Source organism: Typopeltis vanoorti, chromosome 10, assembly GCF_054136105.1.
Source record: "Typopeltis vanoorti isolate ZY-2024b chromosome 10, IOZ_Tvanoo_1.0, whole genome shotgun sequence".
Classification (NCBI taxonomy): domain Eukaryota; kingdom Metazoa; phylum Arthropoda; class Arachnida; order Uropygi; family Thelyphonidae; genus Typopeltis; species Typopeltis vanoorti.
In genome coordinates, this window is record NC_143558.1 from 100,664,763 (window position 1) to 100,690,768 (window position 26,006).

The window sequence follows — 26,006 nt, forward strand, 5'->3', positions numbered from 1 at the left end:
GGCACGATTTTTACTGAAGATGGTAAATTAAATATGGAAATAGACAACAGAATCAACAAAGCTGCTATGGTAAGAAGTCAGTTGAATAAATTCATATGGAATAAGAGAGAAATTAGTCGGAACACTAAATTAGCTGTATACAAGACAGTGTTCAAACCAGTTTTAACTTATGGATCTGAGAGCTGGGTCAGAAGTAAAATGCTTGACCAAAGACTAGAGACTGCAGATATGAGATCCTGAGGAAGATTAGAAGCGTGAACAGATGGCATCAATGGCAATATCATATTAAAAAACGAGGATATTAGGAAAGAACTTGACACTGTCAGAATCCAGGAATGCATTAACAGAGCTAATCTCAGGTAGTATGGTCATTTAAACAGAATGGGCGAAGAAAGATTTAGCAAAACAAGTGTTCTCTACCAGGTTGGCAGCAAAACGACCCAGAGGAAGACCAAGATATAGGTGGATTGATACAGTACAAAGTGTCTTATACGATAGAAATATAAGATCTGATAATGTTGGAGTCTTGACAAGTAACAGACTGATTTGAAGGAAAATTGTAGATAGGAAGTTAGTAATGATGTAATTTTTTTCATGTAGTACTATCATATTCTGTACACCGCTTGAGGGTTACATGGCAGGAATTTGATGATGATGATTATAATTAGTAATAATAGTATTACTCCCCAAACTCCCCTACCAAAAAAAAATTATATATATAGTGGATTTTCTTATTCCTATTAGAAGAAATAATGCAGCTCAACTCCCCATCAATGTTTATTCTTGAGAAGGATGCGTTATTAATTATAACTGTACCTTACACTTATGCTACCGTTCCATTATGCTAATGAATATTGCCTGAACAATTGTACTGATAAATGATTGTCGTTATGTGAGCAATCCATACCAATTTAGCTAATTTTGTTTTGTCCCTCAAAGAAACTGTTAGCTGTTTTGAATAATATATGCACGTAAACACAAGTAAGATATTTAATTAACCAAATATTTCAGTCTGGAAATAGCAGACTATTTTCAGTGACACTACAAGAACAGTTTTAAAAAAATACAAGGTGGAATACTAACAATAGATCATTTAAAAATAGAACAAGCCGCGCGATGTTATATCACTAAGTGTTAAAGGGAATATTTTTAAGCAGAGACATGATTAAAATAATTATATTAATTAATAATATTAAATAACATAAAATTAATATGAATTAATGAGTTATCCTGATTAGACTTTCCCAGATTTTTGATATAGATATACAGTCATTTTGATTCACGTTAGGACGATGGAGTAAGATCTCTATGCTTTCTTTGAATAAATGTTAAAATTTATAACGGGATCTATGTAAGAGGCAAGTTTTTGACCAAAAGTCAAATATACAGTCATTCCGATTAGGTTAGGACGATGGAATAAGGCCTTTACGCTTTCTTTGAACAAATGTTTAAATTTATAGCAGGATGATGCGAGTTTTTGACCAAAGGATATTGTGGTTAGTTTCAATCCCATGCTGAGCCAATCCAGATTTTTCAGGTTTGTTGTGATGAATGGAAGGATTGATGTTCTTGGATTCTTTTTTCAAGAGAACATCCAGTTTGTCCAAAATAGGAGAGTTCACAGTTGCAGGGAATTTGATAAACTCCAGGAAGAGACATAGTTGAACGTTTCTCTTTAGGAGAAGGAAAATGGGAAGATAATTTGTTAATAGGTGAATACGTAGCTGTTGATTCATATTTCTTCAGAATTCTTGCGATAGGTTCTGAAATCCCGGAGATGTAAGGAATTGGAGCTCGACGTATTGAATCTTTGTTTTGTGGTAGATTATAAGAATCGAGAAGATGTTGAGTACTCTTTTCGGAAAAGCCATTGAGTTTCATGTGTTGTTGGATAGTAGAAAGTTCTTTCTGTAGAAAATTAGAAGTAGAACAATTAGTTTTGGCTCTTCTGATTAGACATTTTATGATTCCTGTTTTTTGACAAGGATGATGGGCCGATTCTTTAAGAATATAACGACCTGTGAATGTTGGTTTCCTGTAAACTGTAGTTGTAAGAGTATTTGAAGGGACCGGATTAGGAGAACATTTAAAAAAGATAACTGGTTGTTTTCTTCCATTTCTATAGTAAACTTTATACGATGATGTAAGGAACTGATACTGTTTAAAAAAGAAGGTGAGAAGTCTTTGTTGTGAGGCCATACAGTAAAGATGTCATCTATATATCTTACCCAAAAGGATGGTTGAGGGAAAATAGATGAGAAGAGGACTTTTTCTAGATGTTCTAAATAAAAGTTGGCTAAAGCAGGAGAGAGAGAGGACTTCCCATGGCCGTTCTTCTACTTGGCTGTAAAATTTGTTTTGACATAAGAAATATCCAGAATGTATTAAGAAATTGAATAGCTTTATGTCTTCTGGAAAGATGTCAGCAAGTAATTTTAAAGTCTCCTTGAGAGGTACATTTGTATATAAATTCTATATCAAAGCTCACCATAAGATCTGTAGGTTGCAATGAGACATTTTTTAATTTTTCTAAGAAATCTGAGGAGTTTTTTAGAAAGGAACTAGACTTGCCTATGTGAGATTTCAATAATTTAGCTGGATATTTGGCTATACGGTAAGTAGGAGAATCAATACAATCTACTATTGGACGAAGAGGAAAGTCAATCTTATGTATTTTGGGAAGACCATTATTTTAGGAAGAAAATAAAATCTAGGAGGTCTTGCAAAATGAGTTTTAAGTCTTTCAATTGTGTCTCTATCTAAACTGATAATTTATAACTGATTTATGACTTCATCTAAGAGAGAATTTAATTTCTTTAGTTGTCTGTTGGTTGGATTATAATCAAGTTCTTGATATGCAGAGCGATCTCGAAGTAAAAGAGAAAGTTTTCTTCTGTAATTTGCTGAGTCCATAACTACTGTTGCTTTCCCCTTGTCATGGTGATAATGAGGTGATTGTTTTTTCTCAAGGACTGTAAAGATTTCATTTCAGAAAGAGATATGTTGGAAGGAGGAAGTTTGGCCTTAAGTAGAGAAGAAGCGACTTCTAAGTGAAGAGCATTAGCTTTATCACAAGTAAGATGACTGAGATTCCGTTCAATGTTAACTAGGAAATCTAGATATGGTATCTTATTAGGAATAATAGAAAAATCATGTCCTTTTGACAGGATGAGGGTTTCGCTATCAGTTAGAGGACGTCCAGATATATTGACAATCTAATTATCAGGAGTTTTGAAGGGCTTGAATTGTTTAGACGAAAGAGCTTCATATTTTCGGTTTAGATGTTGACTTAGTTTATTATATGCTCATTGAGCAGAACGTTTAGCCACATTTAGAACTATGTGTGAAAGATGTGGATCCAAGCTTGTGGAAATATAGGTGCGAAGATCAGAAATATGATGACTGTGAATAGTAAGATCATGTTTAGCAGCTTTAAGTTGGTTACGGGTTAACGATAAACTGGTGTTCCGGTATATATTATGAGCTCCAGGAGATTTTATAGTTTCTTTAATCTTAGTGAAATTGGGAATAATCTTGTTGTCGCGGCATTTTTTTAAAAAATTGATCTTTGCTCGTAACCTACCTTGTATAACTGAAAGTTTTCCTAATTTACAGGTGGCATTTTCCATATTTTGGTGGCATTTTCCCCGTGAAGGATTAAAATTTGATGTTTTAAGGATACTTGTGACATAAAGACTGAATAATATATGCACGTAAACACAAGAAAGATATTTAATTAACGAAATATTTCGGTCTGGAAATAGCAGACCATCTTCAGTGGCACTACAAGAACAGTTTTAAAAAAATACAAGGTGGAATACTAACAATAGATCATTTAAAAATAGAACAAGCCGCGTGATGTTATATCACTAAGTATTAAAGGGAATATTTTTAAGCAGAGATATGATTGAAATAAAGATATTAATTAATAATATTAAATAACATAAAATTAATATGAATTAATGAGTTATCCTGATTAGACTTTCCCAGATTTTTGATATAGATATACAGTCATTCCGATTCAGGTTAGGACAATGGAGAAGCCCTCTACGCTTTCTTTGAATAAACGTTCAAATTTATAATGGGGCTTATGTAAGAGGCGAGTTTTTGACCAAAGGATGTTGTGGTTGAATACAATTAAACTCCAGGAAGAGATATAGTAATATCTCTTCCTGGAGTTTAATTGTTCTACTTCTAATTTTCTACAGAAAGAACTTTCTACTATCCAACAACACATGAAACTTGATGGCTTTTCCGAAAAGAGTACTCAACACCTTCTCGATTCTTATAATCCACCACAAAACAACAAAGATTCAATGCATCGAGTTCCAATTCCTTACATCTCCGGGATTTCAGAAACTATCGCAAGAATTCTGAAGAAATATGAGTTAACAGCTACGTATTCACCTATTAACAAATTATCTTCCATTTTCCTTCTCCTAATGACAAATGCTCAACTATATCTCTTCCTGGAGTTTATCAAATTCCCTGCAACTGTGATCTCTCCTATTTTGGACAAACTGGATATTCTCTTGAAAAAAGAATCCAAGAACATCAATCCTCCATTCATCACAACAAACCTGAAAAATCTGGATTGGCTCAGCATGGGATTGAAACTAACCACAACATCCTTTGGTCAAAAACTCGCTTCTTACATAGATCCCATTATAAATTTGAACGTTTATTCAAAGAAAGCGTAGAGGCCTTACTCCATCGTCCTGACCTGAATCGGAATGACTGTATATCTATATCAAAAATCTGGGAAAGTCTAATCAGGATAACTCATTAATTCATATTAATTTTATGTTATTTAATATTATTAATTAATATCTTTATTTCAATCATATCTCTGCTTAAAAATATTCCCTTTAATACTTGGAGATATAACATCACGCGGCTTGTTCTATTTTTAGATGATCTATTGTTAGTATTCCACCTTGTATTTTTTTAAAACTGTTCGTGTAGTGCCACTGAAGATGGTCTGCTATTTCAAGACCGAAATATTTGGTTAATTAAATATCTTTCTTGTGTTTACGTGCATATATTATTCAGAATTTATGTCACAAGTATCCTTAAAACATCAAATGTTAGTTGTTTTTATTATTATTATTATTTTTTTTTTTTTATCTGCCCAAAATAGGCTAACTTTAACTTGATATTTTAAGTAGCCTTGGTTATAATCAAAAGACATGTCTGGTGAATGGATTGGGGTGGATGTGTTAACCATGTCACCATCAATATGGATAAAATACACCACTCCTCTACATTTCGTATCCATCATATATTTCAGTGTAATTCATCAATGGTATTAAAATTTTAATATGCACTTTGCATCCATGGTAACCTGGACGTATATATATGTCTTGGCCAGTTGGGTGGTTAATGTTCTAGGACACCATATTGTTACTGTGAGTGATGGACTGGATGGTGTGACTGTTTATATAGTGCACAGATGGGAAGAGAGGTTCTACAAACAGGAAATATTTACATGCCCTCTGTAGATATTTTCTGTGAACCCTTAGAAAGACATATAATTCAAGTGCCAGGAAAAACAGTGTTTGATTTTTTTAGTTGTTTCTTTTATTTTTATAGTGAAGCATGTAATTTTGGATGCTGATGTTTAAATGTATTGTGTTTGTATATGAAGATACTTTATCACAATTTAAGTAGGCCCAACATGAGGATGAAATGGAAATATCTTATGCAGATGTCAAAAAAACAATAGATGAAGATAAGTGTCAATATACAATAGTCATGGGAGATTTCAATTCGAAATCGGAAGTTAATAGGTATGATAATGAAACGTGTATAAGAAAATATGGATCAGGCTTTTGGAATGAAAAAGGAGACATGCTGATCAACTTCTTGCCACTGATTAACTTCAAAGCTATGAATACCTTCTTCAAAAAGAGACCCAACAGAAGAAGGACTTGGCTGAGCCTGAATAGGACAACAAAAAATGAAATAGATTTCATATTTTCTTCAAATACTCATATATTCAGTGATGTTAGTGTTTTAAACCATATTGGCATCACCTCTGATCACAGAATGGTGAGAGGGAAACTAGAAATACTGGTGAAAGCTAAGAGAGTCGAAATGCAAAAAAAAAGGAAAAATATTATATAAGCTGAAATACTTCATACAAATAGGGATACCTTTAAGATATCAATGGAAAAGAAACTTAAAGAAAATATACAAAGAATATCAAATACAGGAACATTCGTATTGAATCAGTACAAAATTTAAAAGAAAACAAAAGGAGTGGACCAAGAAATTATCAGAAAAAACAATAAACCTTATTGAAAAGAATTGATTACAGAAGGGAAAAGAGGAACTATTGAAATAACAGTAATAAATAAGGCAATAACGATAAATATAAAAGAAGACATTAAGAAAAGAGAAGATGACATGATCCAAAAATGAAAATGAAAACCTCAGAATTCTAAGAAATAACCTTTCATCTGGAAGAAAGAAAATTATAGCTCTTGAAAACCAAAATGAAAGAAAATTATTTAGCATAGGAGAAATCACAGAAGCAAAAAATTTCTATATGAATACTGTATAAAAGTGAAGATAGAAAGAAAATTTCAGAATCAACAGAAAAAAGAGATTATGACAATACCTCTGACATACCTCCATTAGAAACCTTTGAAACTGAAAAAAACATTAAAACAAATTAAAAGCAACAGAGCCGCCATAGAGGATGGTTTAATAATAGAGATGATTAAAGTCAGGGATATTCTAAAACAAGAATTGGAAATCCTCTCCAATAGATGCATCAAAAAAGGAGAAATACTCTAAATATGGAATAATGCAAACATTATTTAACTGCATAAAAAAAAAGAAAGTAAATTAAAACTAGAAAACTACAGACTTATTAGTTTGTTATCCCATATTTATAAGCTTTTCACTAGAATTATAACCAATAGATTAGAATCAAGACTTGATTCAATATAACCCTCTGAACAAGCTAGTTTCAGAAAGAACTTCAGTACAATAGATCATATTCAATCAATAAGCCTGCTTATTGAAAAATGCAATGAATACAACCTTTCTCTTCACATGGCCTTCGTATATTTTAAAAAAGCTTTTGGTTGCATAAAATCATCATCAATAATAGAAGCTCTTAGAGATTATGGCATTGCAAAATAATTTATTGACATGATAAAATATATTTATAGAAATGCTATATCAAATATCTTTAATGAAATAAGAAAAAAATTTCAAGAATATTAATGGAATTAAATTAAATACCCTAAGATTTGCTGATGATATTCTTATTATTGCAAAAAATATGAAAGATTTAAAAGAAATGATAGATCTAACACTAAATCAATAGAAATTGGATTAGGCATTAATTCTGAGAAAATCAAAATAATGACAAACTGAAATGGATACAATGAAAGACACAACATTATTAAGGTAAACAATAAAGAAATTGAAAGAGTAGATGAGTATATGTATACTTAGGGAAACTGCTAACAATGAAGAAACAAGGAGTCATGGAAGAAGTGAAAAAAAAACAATAGGTACGGGATGGTCAGCTTTTGAAAAATTGAAGAGATTTTTAAATAGCAAAATAAAACCTGAGAATAAAGCAAGACTGTTCAACCAATGTGTATTGCCTGTAATGACATATGGAGCAGAAACCTGGCCAATCAAAAAGAAAATAATAGATAAACAAAAAACAGAAAGATGAATGGAAAGATGTCTTCTAAACATAAGACTCAGAGATAAAATCAAAAATGAAGAAATAAGAGCTAAAACAAAATTTTCAGATATTGGAGAAAACATACTTGGAAAGAAATGAAAATGTGCAGGACACATTACGAGACTCAAGGACAACAGAAGGACAAAAGTTATACTGGAGTGGCAGCCACATGAAAGTAAAAGATCAGCTGGAAGACCTGAAAAAAGATGGTCAGCTGATATAAGAAAAACAACTGGAACTCTTTGGCACCAATGAGCTTAGGATAGAAAACAGATGGAGAGAATTGGGAGACATCTATAGCCAGAAGTGGCTATAAAAAGGATTAAAAGAGAAAAAGAAACCTGAAAAATCTGATCTCATCTGGAGATCTCGGTATTATCAAAAAAAGGGAGGTAAAGTTTTGCTTGAGAAAAATAATACAAAACTGTGTTTTGGTAGAACTGAAGTTCGAAAGTCGTCCTCCCACTGGAGAATGGCAATGGGTTCAATGTTTAAGGCATTGATTATGGAAACCTTATAACATGAAATGTTTGAGCTACAAGGATATCAATATGAAGAAGCCAAAGCACAATGTCATTGGTCAACCTATGGTAAGTTAACAATATAAATTATATGTAAATAATTTATATAGAAAGAAGAGTGTGGGTAAGAATATAGAGCCTTGAGATATTCCAGCACTGGTGGAGAAATCTGAAGAAAGAGTGTCATCCATCAGACAGAACCAAATGCAAATTTGAAAGAATATATTTGGAATCAGCAGCAGTAATGAATTACTCCCCCTAATACAAACAAGTATGGTTGCATTAATTTACTCAAAATTTGGGAGTCTGCAATTTTAACACTACCTTCAGCTCAGAGGCAAACATTCTCTGAATCCAGAGGACACTCATTAGGACTTCATATCTCTCAAAATAATTCATTGGTTTTAAATAGAGTTCAATATTGTTTCCTGGATTGTAGCTTATTCTCTACTTTCCACCACTCTCTTTATTATCATCTTTATATATTTGCACGGGTTTTATATTCAATTTCAAACCAATAAAATTCAGAATTGTTGTTCTTATTTTCATTTTCAATCTACCTTTAACTTGTACTCTTATGAGTATTACAATTCACCTTCAAATAGTAGAACCAACAAAACAAATGATCATCCTCATTAACTCCAATCTCTCAAGGTAAGTATTTTCCTCTATTACCCTTAAGATATATATATATATATATATCTCAATGATTCAAATATTCCAATCTCAGTTGTTTTTAGTAACTCCTAGTTATATACTTATGCTTTAATCGTATCTAACTGAAAGAAACCTTAAGGAAGATTGCTTGAATGGTAAGTTTCATCAAAATCAAAAAATTCAATTTATCCATTCCAGAAGGATTTTTTTTTCATGTAAACAAATGATTAGGAGGTTAACAGAAGGTTAGTTGTTGATAGGATATGAGGTTAAATACTGACTGAAGATTAATAATGTAAACTTAATCATGTAGTACTATCATGGTACCTAGTATACCGAAGGTATCTATTTGGAATTTGATGGCAAATGGATAGACATAATGACCCTAATAGATTTACTTATAAACATGTAAGAAGGATTTTATGAAATAGTTTGGAAAAGTCCACATAGTATTATAAGATGGTAGCTTTTTGATGACTGATGGGCATATTTTTTTTTGTATAGTACATCAGTACTATGGTTAGGATTTTTTTTTCTATTAATTTTATATGTATATATATATATATATATATATTTTTTTTTTTTTTTTCTATTTTAATTAATTCAGAAACCTTACTCTAGAAACTAAACATGGAACTTTTTCAAGCCACTTCAGGCCTCTAATAACTGCAGTGGTGGTGGTCTCACTTCAGGAGATAAAATCTCCATCTAAAGATAAACACAAACATTCATATTATTATTATTACATGAAACCTCCAGGGAGTCCAAAGACTCATCGAGGGAGGGCATCTGCTCTACAGCTCTGTCTCCGCCACTCAACCACCAACTGACTGCAATTACACCAACGCCATCTACCGCCGACCACGACCACTAGTATTTCCACAGACAATCACAACATCCATGCCCATGGCAGATTCGAACCTGCAGCCTTTTGGCTGGAGAGCGGATACGCTAACCACTCGGTTAAAAAAAAAAAAAAAAATCCACTATTCAAAGTGAGATTCAAACCTGCAGCTTGTTGGTTAAAGAAATGATATGCTAACCCCTCGGGCTAAGCAGACCAGCCACATTTATCATGGACCAACACATATCTATATAAAAAAAGAAATGTTTAAAAACTCATTTCACTTCAAAAAAATTGTTAGCATATGAAAACAATATATATATATAATTAACATATTTGACATATACTTCTTATATTTTTAAGACACTGTCTAAATGAAGTGAATATTTAAACTGGATAAATTGAAGTATTCACTTAACAACTATGCAACCATTCTATTTCTTGATATAATTTTATTAAATTCACAATGCTCGACTTGTGATTAGTAATAAGATATCTTTGCTTGTTGGTCTCAAAATCAATTCACACAGCAAATTGGATAGCAAGACTAATGTGGAAAACATAAATTAAACTAGTGTTGATTTCTACACAAAACTCAACAGATGAAGTTAATAGCAACAATACTATAAAATTTAGTTTATAAAAATTTAGATAAACCTTAAAATTTGTAAATACTACCGGTTCATATATTAATAGTCTCCACTTGCGATCAGTGATAAGTTACATAGCTTCATTCTTCAGGGATTAGAAGAATGAAGCTGTCATGAAAGCACCAGTAAGCAAATCCAAGTCCAGTCAATACTTGAGAGGGTGGCCAACAGGAATGGGGCACAACTGACAAACAATTTCTTTGCCAGTCCAGTTGGCCAAGTAAGTTACTTACAACAGGCTATGGATTTGAATTCCATGTGGGTATGGATGTTGAATGTCATTAGATGGTATATGAATTTCATCATCTAGTGGAACCACCACTCTGTTTACTGAAGATCTGAAGTGGCATGAAAAAGTTCCATGTTTAGTGTCTGAAGCAAGGATGCACTTGATTAGCTAATCCTTCACCCATTTATGGTACATAATGTGCCATTGACTTACAGCCTTTTGTGGCTAGATCTACATTAAAAATAAATAATATATATAACCTCACACTTAGAGGAAAAATCTTTTACTCAGGCTTGGCTTGACTTGACTATATAGTTACTTTTTTTTTGTTTGTTTTGAATATTAAGCAAATATATCATGAACAGATTACAAAACTTATGCTCTACCTATAAACCTATAAAGATTTAAGGTGACTATACCTGTATCTATATCATCATCTTCAATACTTGTAGTAAGTCCACAAATCAGAGATTCAGCTTCATTATCATGTTCCTACCACATACAAAGAACTCATAAGAATTTCTTACAAAATTACAGAAATTAAAATATCAATAAAATGTTTAGAAAAAACAGTAAATACATTAAAGTGTATAAAAAACAGTAAATACATTAAAGTGTATAAAAAACAGGATTCATTTGATTATATTAAACAAATATAATCTCTTCTTTAAGTGCACACATAAACAGCACCATTGTATGATACCGTTTATGTGTTAATCGCATGCATTAATTGTTAACTCAAACTTTTTATTGTGATCCTTCTACAGAAGTTGTGTTGATTTTTTGACATCTTCTCCCTTTAACAATTACAAAACTTTGCATATTATATATATAAATATCTTTATTACTAGTTGTTTAATAGGAACATGCACGTTAGACATACTATATTTTTTGAATAATGGCTTCACACATGTAAGAGAATCTAAATACAATTTATTACTCCTATATATTTTGCTCCAGATATCATGAGCTTCTTTCAGGGAGAAGACAGAAAAACTGGTAACAACATTTAAATTCTGAATACAAGAATGAGTCACACAGCATGCATATAATATCATGCATCTCGGTCACAGCTGTCCAGCAGGAGGAAACACTATTAGAGTTCAGAGACATAGAAATAGTTGTATAATTAATTAATTAAAAATAATAAATAAAATATAAAAAATTATAAACAATTAACAGCAATCACTTCCCAAAACTTAGCAATAGGCATACAATCTAATCTAACAGATAAGCTTAGGTGTTGATGGTTATTCATGACTTATTTTTCACGGTATTAACAACACCACAAATAGTTTTATCAACAAAGATGTTTTATTAACGCTCTTTGTTGATAAAAGTGTTTGTGGTGTTGTTAATACCGTGAAAAATAAGTCATCAATAGGCATACAGTCTGTCCGATTAAGATTAGGATGGTGGCATAGGGCCTCACACGATTCAAAAAATAGACAATCAAATTTGATCCTACTGTAGTGTAGGATCAAAAGCATCTTGGTATGGTTCCAGAAACTCTGCATCTAGTGTTGAAGACATGAGAAGCAAGACTAAGAGAAAGACTTTACCTAGGACTAACCTATGATAGAGACTAGAATGAAGAGCCTCTTCTGAGTTTAAGTGGAATATCATGGAGAGAAGACAGAAAAGATCCTGGAGTGGATGCAAAAGAGAAATAGCTTGTCAGAGAAAAGAGAACACCAATATATCTCCACTCCTCCAGAACTGAGATATAATACAAAGACATACCATTCAGGGAAAACTCAAACTTCTCAATCATCAATTTCTTGTCTATACCTGAGGGGACAAGATAAAGTGTACCTGAATTTGTCACACTAATGTATAAGTCTGAAACTTGAAAGAGGTTAACTGCTTGGTTAAGAGTTCCTTCGAGCCTTCTCTAGTAGAGGCTATGATTATAAAGTCAAAAGCAAATGCCATAATTGATGATGTAATTCAAAAAGATAGGAGAGAGAGAGAGAGAGAGGGTCTCCTTGGTGTACACTCTTAAGTGCTGGGATGGACGCTGATTTCGAGACAAGGGAATCAGAGTGAATCTCTGGTACGTAGGTGAGGGAAGCTTCTGAACATCCAGCAATAGAGAGAGAGCTTGAAGGGAGACACTTCAAAAGGCCTTTTGGAGGTCCAGGGACACCATAAAGGTAAGTCAAAGTAGGCATTGGGATTCAGATAGAGAAGATAGTTAAGAATGAATATATTCTAAGCACAGCCATCTGCAAGGATGAAGGATCTCTACCCAAAATCATGTTGGATGTATGACTGAAGATGTTTAGCTAACACTTTATGAAAGATGCAAGAGAACAGGAGCAACTGTAATTGGATGGTAGTAAGAGTATAAAAATGCATGAGCTGCTCCATCCAGTACTGTTCTAGCACAAATGCTTCTGTTCTTATATGATGACTGCATTTGGGCATAAAGAAGCTTTCTCTCTTTTTTGCTTGGAATGAATAGGATGATATCCTACTAACTAGGAAGGAGGAGGATGTTGTCTAAAAAAATTCTGTCTCCAAATAATGATTCAATTCTGCTGTAATAGATACTTCATTGTGAATGACAATCTATGATATTCTTTATAACCTTGTGATTCTACTGAGGGAGAGGAGACTGATCCCAAGATTTTGTAAGATGTACTTGAAGAAAAGATGGAACTGTACTGGCACTACTCCTCTTTTGAGATGATAGCAATGGAGCAGGGATATTACCTGCTCTTGTGGTATCTTCTAACATAGATGTCTAGAGCTACATCACTAGTCCTCTATAGAATGATAATTTACGATGCAATCTGATTGCTGCTATTGTCTGGCTAGGCAGAACCTCCACCAAGACTGATATAAGTTATCCTCTCTAGCTAATGAGACTTCAAGGGAGGCAAGATGTTCTTCTTCAACAGTCCACCATGCCTTTGCATGTTCAGTACAAATTTCAGCATTAACAGTAAGGGATGTTTTGCATGGTGGTAAACACCAAGATCAAAGAGGTGGTAAAGGCTTGCTGAAATTTTGGGTAGACAAAGTGTCTTTGAGATGATGTTCCTGGTTGAACTAAGATATTTTGATAGTTGGATGTTATAGAAACATTAAAAGTTGGAGAATGTTCATCTTCAATAATCCATCATGCTTTTGCCTGCTCAGTATAAACTTCAGAATTAACAGCATGTTTTGGAATCTGAACAGACAATATGTCTCTGAGATAATAGTCCTGGTTGAACCAAGATATTTTGATGAGTGGATGTTATAGGAAGATTTAAAGTTGCAGATGGGTTCACGGAGTGATAGAATGTTTTGCTCACCAATACATACAGGCCTGCTGGAGTAGTAAAGGCCTTACTGCAAGCAGGACAAATATACTGTCTCTGTGCTGATGGTTGTGACAGAGTCCTATTCATTCTAAAATTTCATGTTGATCCAATGACTGCTCTTCTCATGAAGGTGATGATGATAGAAGTCACTCTATAGGTATTGTAGGGACAGGTGATAGAGACATTGCCACCCAAGTCAAGAGGAAGATCGATCACAGGTGTGGTGGAGTTCCATGGTCCCTCCTTAAGTGATAGAGAGCATTCATTCTGCTTTGTCAAAGTCATAGTGATGGAACAAATGTTACTAGGGCTGCTAACTCCAGAAGAGAGAAACAGCACAATAGGTAACTTATCCAGGTTCTGTCACTTGGAGGTGGACACACTTGTCAGGTGTGCAGCCAAGACATCTCACTTAAAGTAGCTTGAAAAAGTTCCATAGTTAGTATCTGCAGGGTTTCTGGATTATGTAACAAATAAATAAAATAAAAAATAATGATAAAAAAATTATTAAAAATACTGCATATTTACAACCTTTTATAGGAGGAGTAACAGAAAAAAAAGTAATGTTTTCATAATGATAAAAATAGTATAGTAATTGAATGACCTTAGGTAAGGAAAAATTATTTATTATTTGCAGAATTTTTAGTTATGTTCCCTAGCCACCTTTATTGTGGATACTCCTGGCATTAGTATAAAGCATAAAAAATGCCACTGTTTCTACACCCAGCTTTATCCCCTCTAGATTCCAGTGGGCTCAGCGTTACCTGATGTCGTCCCCCTTCTCCCAAGTACCCATTCCTACAAGAGGCCACACCTGCTACCATCCACCCTGGGCATTCTAGTTTCCCTGTATTGACACACCAACTCGTTCAGAACAGCAATCTCTCCGATGCCTACGTCCTTCCTCATTCAAATGCAAGTGGTCTCTGGCATACAATTCCTTTCTGTCCTCAAACGCTCTCCAAGCATCTACATTATTCCAATCCTCTCTTCTGACACATTCTAGCTATTATGTTATTCAATATTACTGCTCTTCTGCTCAGCATATCACTATCATACCTAGGCAACATGCAGACTATCTTTCCTCTCTGCATCTTCTTTTGTACAACCTCAAGCAAGAATCTCATATCTCTCGCTGCCCAATTTACATTGCCTCTCAAGTCATTTGTTCCTACCATCACAGTCATCTCATCGACCCTTTCACCCCTCTTAATTGCCATAGCCACACTTTCTATTGTTCCTCCAGGCAAACATGCCTCATGCATCCTATCTTGAACACCACGGATCATTGAGTCCCCCCATACATTACACTTCTTACCACCCTGTTCCTCGAGTGCTCACATGGATCCCTCACTCTCTCTCTCCCCTAACACTTTCTCTCTGTATTCCCCTACTTACCTGCCTTTCTGACATCACTCTATCCCTGATTCTGGTGCTCCCTTGCATTCTTCTCATTCCCTCTCTCCTACTGTTTCCATTCTCTCCTCTTCTATCATTCCCTCTCTTCCACTTATTCTATTATCTCCTCTTCTATCATTCACATAACTCTCTCATTCCCTCTCTTCTACTGTTCCTATTCTCTCCTCTTCTATCATTCCTATAACTCTCTCTCATTCCCTCTCTTCTACTGTTCCTATTCTCTCCTCTTCTATCATTCCCATAACTCTCTCTCATTCCCTCTCTTCTACTGTTCCTATTCTCTCCTCCTCTAACATTCCCATAACTCTCTCTCACTCCTACTCTGATTCGCCTTGCATTCGCTTAATCTCATCTCATTCCCTAGACATTCCACCTGCTCTTTCAGCTCATCTATCTCTCTCTCTGCAAGTCAGCCACTCTTATTTGTCATTCATTCTCCCAGTTGAGACCATCTCCTGAAACTTCACAATCCTTCAACCTTTCCATACTCCCCACTCTTATTATTTTATTCATATTTCTCTCGCCATTCTCGCCCTCTATCATACCGCTCATCTCTCTAAGTGGAGACTCTCCCGCCTCTGACTTAACAAGGTTAGTTATAGTCATCTCTAACTCACCAAGAAAGTTCCTCCCATTGCCTGCATTTTGCGCATATACGTATTTCCTGTTCTCTCACCTGCCACATATACATATATTAGAATTCAAAGAAATAAATTTAGACAATTACTAAATCATGAAACAAGGAGGGGGGGGGGGGAAGGATGAGGAGATTTAGGATAATTTCCCAAAATTGGAAACGATTCAGACAACAGTTTTTATTAGGTTTGGTCTGTGAATGTGGGTTTCACAACTTTCTTTATATAGTCTTTCATATAAAAAATAACTTCTGTGCAAGACTAGTTATACTCCAGTGAATTCTATGCCTAGTGTATAAGGCATGTTTGGCCAAACCAGACTTAGAGACTCATGAAGTAGAATATAATCTTGATATTCTTCTAGATGAATCTGAGCTGAACAACCCAGTATGTCCATAATAATAACAAAGATTTCATGAGCACAGGATTCTGTAAACTCCAAGATGAGAAATAGGAGGATATTTTTCACAGAATCTAGGATGAAATTTAATTTTTGAATTGGATGGAAAGAAACTGGCAGGCCAGTATGGCAAAGAAGTATTGCAATTCTCTCTGACACTCCCTTTACATATGGAATGGGAAAGTCTAGAAACTTCTTCTCAAGGAGGATTAGGATGAAGGCCATAATTATTAATTATTTTAGTACTGTATCTGTTAGAGATGAATGTAGCACTGATAAAGAACTGTTCCTTATTTAAAAGAGAACCAGCAGAACACATTTTATATGCATGGTAAACTGTGCATTCTATATGCTGATAACTGTAGACTGCCATTAGATTGGTGTAAAATAAGAACATCCAGAAAAGAGCGGCAACTGTTTTCTTCTACTTCAAGGGGAAATTTAATTCTTGAGTTTATTGAAGTAGAAGAAAACAGTTGCCGCTCTTTTCTGGAATAATTTTCTCAAGAAAGGGTTCCAGATAGCAAAAATGCCATCAATTCTGATGATTTTTTTTGCTGATACAACAGAATATAATTCTACTATATCAGCAAGTGTACAAGCAAAACATAAACTTGGTTCTCTTTTAAATAAAGAACAGTTCTTTATCAGAGCCGCTTAACAAAGAGTACTAAAATAATCAATAATTATGGCCTTCATCTTAATCCTCCTAAAGAAGTCTATAATTTCCATTCCATGTGTAAAGGGAGTGTCAGAGAGAAAATTGCAAGCCTCTTTGCCAAATTCACCTATAAGTTTCTTTCCATTCAATTCAAAACTTAAAATTTCATCCTAGATTCTTCTAAAGATAAATATCCACCTCATCCTTCTCATGCTGGAGTTTACAGAATCCAATATCATGCTCATGGAGCCTTTGTTATAATGGGCATATGGGTTGTTCAAATCAGACTTGTCTAGAAGAACATCAAGATTATATTCTACTTCATGAGTCTGATAAGTCTACTTTAGCCAGATGTGACTTATTCACTAAGCCCAGAATTCACTGGAATAAAACTTAAGTCTTTACATAAAGAAATTACATAAATATAGATAAATAAAGCTCATATTCACAGACTGAACATCAACAAAAATGGCAAACTTAAATTTTCTCAATTTTGGAAAGCCATCCCAAGTAACATTCTACATCCCCATGTTTCATGCATTAGTAATTATTTTTCTTTCAATTCCAATAGTTGTAGATGGAGTGTAGCTGGCATATAGGTCTAATATTTTTAAGTGTTGTTCTAATTTTGTTTATCTCATTTTATCTGTATGCACTGACAATGGCTAGGAATCTTAACTAAAAATTCTGGAAGTAATAAATAATTTTTCCTTATCTAAGTGTCATTCCATTACTATTTTTATCATTGTCATCTACTTATGTCTCTATATTTAATTCTATTAATGGTTTCATTATCTAATTGTATAACATTGACATGATTAAATGATTGCTATTATTCTCTATTTTATCCTTTCTTTTAGTGTTACACGGTGATCAGCATTCATTTTTGAAATTATAGATTCTACAACCTTGTTAAAATAACTCTTTTTATTATCCCGACGTTTTGATCTTCATATCAAGATCATCTGGAGCATACATAAATATACAAAACAAGCTGCGTTACATTTCAAACCATAAGCTAGAGAAATAAAGATTTGATCACATGCTACTCACTGGCATGACCTCTAGTGAAGAAGAAAAAAAAAAATTACATCAAGCTAGATTTAATTTATGATTACATGAATAAACATTCTTGCTTACAGATGGTTTTCCTTCCAGTAACAGTGATCTCCTATTTCTATTATTACAATTGTTATTTTTGATTTAAAAAAAATATATATTTATAAATTATAACATGAATAAACATTCTTTCTTATAGATTTTTTCTTTAACAGTGATGTCCTATTTTTTAGTATTAAAGTTATTTTAGATTTAGGATCCTGGATTTTCTACAGTCCTGTTTATAGTTGTTCTTAGAGAGGAAGGATTTGTGGGAGGAATATATGCCTTCCAGATGTATGGGATTTTTAGACCATCATTATTGTTTAGATTGGGGTGGTTGATAATGATCTTACAAGCTTCCTTAAATTTGTGTTCATACCATGTTTTGGTGTGTCTACATCACACCAAAACATGGTATGAACGCATTCACACAAATGTATGAACAGAATTTTTTTTTTCCACTAGAGGTCATGCCAGTGAGTAGCATGTGATCAAATCTTTATTTCTCTAGCTTACGGTTTGGAATGTAACGCAGCTTGTCTTGTATATTTAAGTATGCTCCAGATGATGATCTTGATGTGAAGATCGAAAGGTCAGGATAATAAAAAGAGTTATTTTAACACAGTTGTAGAATCCATAATTTCAAAAATGAAAAATGAATTCTCTATTTTATATAATCAAGCAGTCTTATGAAATAGAATAACCCATTATTAGATATATGAAGAGCCAAAGGCTTCAATTCGGCAACATATGACTTGTTTAAGTTAAAGGATATTACATCCCATATCGTTTCTTAGCCGAATAAGAAACTCAAAGAGTTCCATGCTGAATATAGTAGAAACTATATAAAGTTCGGCAATTCCAAGCGTAAGCAAATACCTGGATATTGCAGCAACTGACCCTTAAGGTAGTGCAAGCTGAGGCAACTCATGTCAAAGGTGGAGCAAGCTCCGATCACTATTCTTGATATTTATCCATAATGTGAACTTAGCTCCTAGGAGCTGTATTACTGTTCTACATTATGAGAGAAGGTCACTAAACGGTGATCTGAGTACATTTTTGAAAATTATGGAGACAACTACCATGCTTCAGTAAAACTTGAGTTTAGTTTAGTTTAGTTTAGTTATATTAAACTAAAGTTTTACTCAAACATGGTAGTTGTCTCCATAATTTTCAAAAATGCATTAGGGAGATATCTATAAAACCTTTCTGGAGTAATCTCAGCATTCATAGCTAGATGTAATTTAAATTTTGGAAGTTTATTTTCCACTTGATTAGAGTATAATAAATTTAGTTTAATCCTTTACCCAAGATACTTCAGGACTGAGGCAACTTGTAGTAAAGGTGGACCAAGCTCTCATCACTCCTTGTCTCAGTATCTTCTATAATGCAAAGCACATCTCCTTGCGGACATGTATAATGCTATGCATTAAAGGAAGGGCCACTACCCAGACCAGTTTCGACCTTTATTGAGGTCTCGTCAGTGGGAGCCAGACCCAGAAGTGGTGATACTAAGGCAGAAGCAATTGAGAGGTCATATTTACTTATACAAGTTGCCAAAAGGTGTACCACCTTATTATTCATTTACTCTGGATTTAGAGAAAGATGTTGGAAGTTTATTTTCCATTTGGTTAGACTATAATAAATTTAGTTTTGGTATTTTCTGTTTCTGAAATAAAATCAGAAGTATATTTATGTAGGAATAATAAATTCTATTAACTAAAGAAGTTAATTTTCACAAAGATTTAGTAATTTTATATGTAGAATACCAATACAACCAAATAAAAGGATGTAGAGGAATTCATCATGTAATTTTGGCAATTCATGAAAGATATGCAGTTTGATTAGCTTGTTTATCAAAATATATCTCAAATTCTGTTCAGCATCTTGACTTGCGATGACCTGATCTTGACTTGCCAAAATTACATCATGAATTCCTCTACATCCGTTTGTTTGGTTGTATTGGTACTCTACATATAAATTACTAAATCTTTGTCAAAATTAACTTCTTTAGTTAATAGAATTTATCATTCCTACATAAATATACTTCTGATTTTATTTCAGAAACAGAAAATACCAAATTAACCCAAGTAGTAAATGTTCATCAGTAAATGTACATAGAGGTTGTTGATTTCACATCCTTTACCCAAGTGTAGGCAAACAAAGTTTGCGCCAGAAGTCGTATAAGTAAATACGACCTCTCCATTGCTTCTGTCTTAGTATCACCACTTCTGGGTCTGCCTCCCACTGACGAGACCTCAATAAAGGTCGAAACTGGTCTGCTTGTGGTCCTTCCCTTAATGCATAGCATTATACATGTCGGCAAGGAGATGTGCTTTTCATTATGGGAGATACTGAGACAAAGAGTGAAGAGAGCTTAGTCCACCTTTACTACGAATTGCCTCAGTCCTGAAGATACTTCAGGTGCAAACTTTGTTTGCCTATACTTGGGTAAAGGATTAAACTAAATTTATTGTAATTTAAATTTTGTTTTGCAATTTTTAACAATTTAGTTAAATCAGCTGGTAAGCAGCAACTAGCCTTATTAGATCTATATACTTTCTATAAGTTGTACATATAGCATATTTCTTTGACAACTATTATTTATCTGTCAACTCCAAATTTATTACTATTAGAGTAAAGAGAATCTAATTTCATACATTCATGTACAGTTGCTTCAGATAATGAGCAACTATAGCTCAGTAATATCAAGAATATTATTCAGAGTGAAAGGTCTCTGTTTCAATCCCATCTCAGACACAAACAACCACAAGACAAAAAATTATATTCTTGTTTTAATCCTTTGCCCTAGCAAAGGTAAAGAAAGTTTGCATGTGAAATATCTTTGCAACTGATCTACTTGTATAGTACATAGAGACTGTTGACTTCACATCAATTGCCTCGGTATCCCATAATGCAAAACACTTCCTTTCAGATATCTATATGGCTATGCATTATTTATAAGTTCACTAGCGAGACTGCTTTTGATCTTTAATGAGGTCTCATATGGAAAATATATAACTTCTGCATCCTTTCTTTTAGGCTTGCACGGTGATCCGAATGCATTTTTGGAAATTATGGAGACAACTACCGTGAAACGGTAGTTGTCTTTAGAGACAATTTTCGAGACAACTATTCAAACACGGTAGTTGTCTCCATAATTTCCAAAAATGCATATAACTTCTGCATTGATTTAACCTCAGTATCTTCCTGGGTCTAGCTCCCACCAATGAGATCTCGAAAAAGGTCAAAACCAGTCTGGGTGGCGATCATACCAATAATGTAGAACCATATACATGTCCAAAAGAAAGGTGTAATTTGCATTACAGGATATTGAGGCAACTGATGTGAAATCAACAGCCTCTATATACAGGGTGTTCGGGATAAATTTGACAGTTTCGTAAGGAAAAAGAAAATCTTCTTTGTATCTATTAAATTTAATGAATTGACAAAAAAACATTACAGGCAGAGTTAATTACAATACTATCAACAAGATTTACTCAAAATAACCACCATTAGCATCGATCACAGCTTCAATTCTGCTTCGGAACCTCGAACAAGCTGATGCTACAGTCTCCCTGGGAAGGGCCGCAAAAACTGTTTTAATTTTATCCATTAACTGGGCTTTTGTATTACTGGAAGTGCGATTGGTGTCTTTTTCAACTGCGCCCCATACAAAATAATCCATGGGGTTAAGGTCTGGGGAGTTTGGAGGCCAAACATTTGGACTGGTGAAGTCGTAGAAATTTTCAGACAACCATTTTTGACTTTTCCCAGAGGTGTGGCAAGGGGCCGAATCCTGCTGCCATACATACGGCCTACCATTGGCTACCCTTGTTATCCAGGGCTTGACTACAGTTAGCAACTCCACGAACAAAGCCCGAATTCCAATGCCAGGGTTCTTCAACACCTGTTCCTGCAGATTTGCGAGGAATTCTGCTGTACGAACGCAATCAGATCGTCTGCTAGGGATCTTTCTTCTTGCTACATCCTCGTAGTCACCATTGCAAGTCTCTAGTTCATGCCTGATTGTTTTTACTGTATTCAGGGAGCATTGGGCAGCAGTCGTAATATCCTTATTTTGATGGCGGGCACGAATCATCATGATACAAGTTATTCTCTTCCATGATTCAGGTGAGTTCCAGCTATCCATCCTTTCTGACATCTTGTATATGAATGAAGAAGGGTCCAAACTTTTAAATGAAGAGAAGTGTGTGTTAATACATGTAACTTACGGAAAGATATAATTAATTATAAATATGTCAAATTTATCCCGAACACCCTGTACAAGCAGACCAGTTGTGCAGATACTTAACATGTAAACTGTATTTGCTTATGCTTGGTACATGATTAAAACAAGAATGTAATTTATTTTATAACCAAATAAAAAAACCTTCTACACATTTTATATGGAGCTTTTCAAGTGAAGATCAGTTCTCTAGTGTCATATAGAAGTTGAAGAGGTTTGCTTCTGGAAACTTGAGTTTTTCATCCTACAAAACAGACAAACTGGCTAAAGAACATAATTAACACATGATACAGTGGTCTTGCAGCCTTAGTTAATTTGGCCACACTTCCAACTAAACAAAATAAAAGATTTGGACAGCTATCACGAAACTGTTCCAAAATTTTTTATTCACTGCATTAACATCTGCTCCATTCTCCCAGTTCTTCAAATCGTGTATCTTCCCTATTAAAACTTCCCATTAAGAATACTTTGCATTATGTCATCTCTTTAAGTAATAACCCATAATATTATTAGCAATAACAATGCTTATTAAATTCCAAGCTTTCTTAAATTCCTGTATTCAAATATTCAACTTTGACTTTTTTCTTCTATTAATGTGAACACTCCTATTATTACTTGGAGTATCCTTTATTCCTACATCTAGTCAATTTCCATAAATTTCCTAAAAACTTTTTTGATTCATTAGTTAATGAGTACCAAAACATCAAGAATTATTAAGTAATTTGACAATCTTTTCCATAAATAAATAAATCATATGAGGTATCTGTGAAGCCCTTAATAAATGGATAATAAATCTTTCAAATTTCCCATTTACTACTGATGAACTCAAAGTTCATGCTAAGGGTATGGAATATGCTATTAGTCCCAAATGGATACTAATTTCAGATGTTATGATCAGTACAGAAAGAGGTAATGTATTCTTCACACTGAAACGGACAATGCCTTAAAATACATCTTGTATAAGTTTTATATAAAGCAAAAATTCTCCAACCATCATAATATTACAATAAATTAATTTTTAGCTGTCTCTAACAATAATGTTAGTAATATCATCACTACAGCTAATAAGGGAAAAGGCAACTGTTACTTTGAATGTTTCTGAATACCACTGAAAAATATTTCATTAATGAATTAAACTATTTATACATTCTCCCCTCTTCTGTTTGTACTAAATCACAAGTCAAGATGCTAAACAGAATTTGAGATATATTTTGATAAACAAGCTAATCAAACTGCATATCTTTCATGAATTGCCAAAATTACATGATGAATTCCTCTACATCCTTTTTTTTGGTTGTATTGGTACTCTACATATAAAATTACTAAATCTTTGTCAAAATTAACTTCTTTAGTTAATAGAATTTATCATTCCTACATAAATATACTTCTGATTTTATTTCAGAAACAGAAAATACCAAATTAACCCAAAATGACTTGATTAGTTCTGAAATTACATCCATGGTCTCTTCCTGGTGTATATGCATTCCTTGCTCATGTGGTCTCAGTTACTGTAGTCAAACAGGTTGTTCAGTTGAGGTTAGATATGATGAATGACATCCATTTTCTGCTAATCTAGTATGTCCAGATTGAATGGCAATGCCATCAATACAAATTACTGTATAAATAGCAAGACAGAACACACATCTTCAATACAGTAATGTTATATATGCACAATTATCCAAAGAATCCTGTGAAGAATTACACTGACAAAACCTCAATAAGGCTGACTCCATATCAATCTCTCACATCTGGAAATTGAACCTTTGAAACTGATTTAATATCCTACAACCGTAATAATTTAATTTCAAATGTGATTATTAAATTGAATTGAAAGTGCAAGTTATTTGTTTGTCTTATACTTTTTATTTTTTGCTAGTGTCACACTAAAGAAATACAGCTCTTTATGCAAATGATGTTATATTCTTAAATAAATTCAGTACAAATGTTTGGGACTCTTAAATGAGACTGAAGAACTGCTATAACAAATTTGGTTTGAAAATTGGCAATAAAAAGGGAAAAAGTATGAAAACTGATAGGAACATGGAAAACATCAACTACATTCTGAATGAAAAACCTACAGAAAATGTTTCAGCTTTTAAGCACAGTTTTTAGTGAAGATGGCAAATTAAATTTTGAAATACATAACAAAATAAAGAAACAAATGTGAAAGGGTGGAAAGCCAGGAGAATAAAATTATATAGAATAAAAGAGAAATTAGGCAAAAACACTAAACTAGCAGGATACATAATAGAATTAAATCAAGTTTAACGATGATGAGATGCATTAGAAATAAAACAGTTGACAACTAGAGACCAGAGATATGAGCTGTCTGAGAAAAATTACAGAAGTAAATGGCTAAAATGAAATTATCAGGAAGGAACTTGATATTATTAGCATTCAAGAATGTATAAACAGAGCTAATCAAAGATATGGTCATTTAAACAGAATGGAGAATAGTGGTGGGCGAAAGAGGTGTTTGATGCCAGGAAAAAGAAAACCAAGAGATAAATGGATGGATGCATTTAGAAGTATCTTAGAAGACAAAACACAGGATCTATATTCCAGTCCTGGCAAATAATAGACTAATCTGGAGGAAAATTGTTGAGAGACAGTAATAATGAAATATCATGTAGTACTATCATAGTAAAATTCTGAATAGTACACAAGAAGAATTTGATAATGATGATCAAAAATTAGCAAAAATAATGTTAGCAGTGCTAACAAACAGATACAGCATTAAATCTAGTGGTGAAGATGAAGACTAAGTTGTTAAACATTTCTTAAATGTATTTTTTGGATAATATATAAATTTGCTAATCATTTTTACTATAAATATCATATTAATAAAAATTATCAACTTAAAGTAGGAAAGAAAAAAGCAAGTCATTTGTATCAAAGGAGCAGTCCCTTTGTAATGACTAAGTTAAAACTTAAATTTAATGAGGTTTTTAATTGATTAAAGGATGTTAATTTTCATACCTGTGTAAAACATTTTGAGGGTAAAGATGGTAAAAACTTGACCAGAGCTGAGACTGTATGCAATTAAAAGTGGTGAGCACAAGATAGCAATAACTGAGTTCAAAAAATAGATTCACACAATTGAAAAAAAAAAGTTTTTTTTTTTTCAATGACAAAAAAATTTAACACCCAAAAAGGTGAATTACACAAATTTTGGATTTGAAATAACTGAGAATAAAAACCTATTATATACATAGTACACCAGCAACAACAATGACAAGTGCTGGCCATTTCATTAAAACGTCATCAGATGAAAAAAAAGCTAACAACTGTGAGCTAGCTACATGGTTTTTTGTGAAAAGTGTTAGAAGTTTCATTGGTTCAGTTAATACAAATGCCATACAACAGTTACTTTGTTCTTTCGACACCTTTAGCTCCAGTAAAATTCTCTGTTGAATATGAAGAAAATACAACCATAAACTGCTTGAATTTCACCCTCATTAGATTGGATCATCACATCAGTATACTTCGGTATACCACAAACATACAAATATTGGAAATTATTTGCATTTCACCTCCTATCACCCTTAATGTGTCAAAAAATCTGTCATATTAATACAGTTCATTAACACTTATAAATACTCATCTTCACTAACT

The 26,006-nt window shown here is 33.4% G+C and overlaps 1 protein-coding gene across 1 annotated transcript in view; it reads right to left on the minus strand.

The window, feature by feature from the left end:
• LOC150102631 (transcriptional adapter 2-beta-like) overlaps positions 1 to 26,006 on the minus strand; it is a 348,460-nt gene that overhangs the window by 179,687 nt on the left and 142,767 nt on the right. The window contains exon 9 of the mRNA XM_090398716.1: positions 11,032 to 11,104. Coding sequence (XP_090254842.1) covers positions 11,032 to 11,104 — 73 coding nt within the window. The remainder of the gene's footprint in view (positions 1 to 11,031; positions 11,105 to 26,006) is intronic.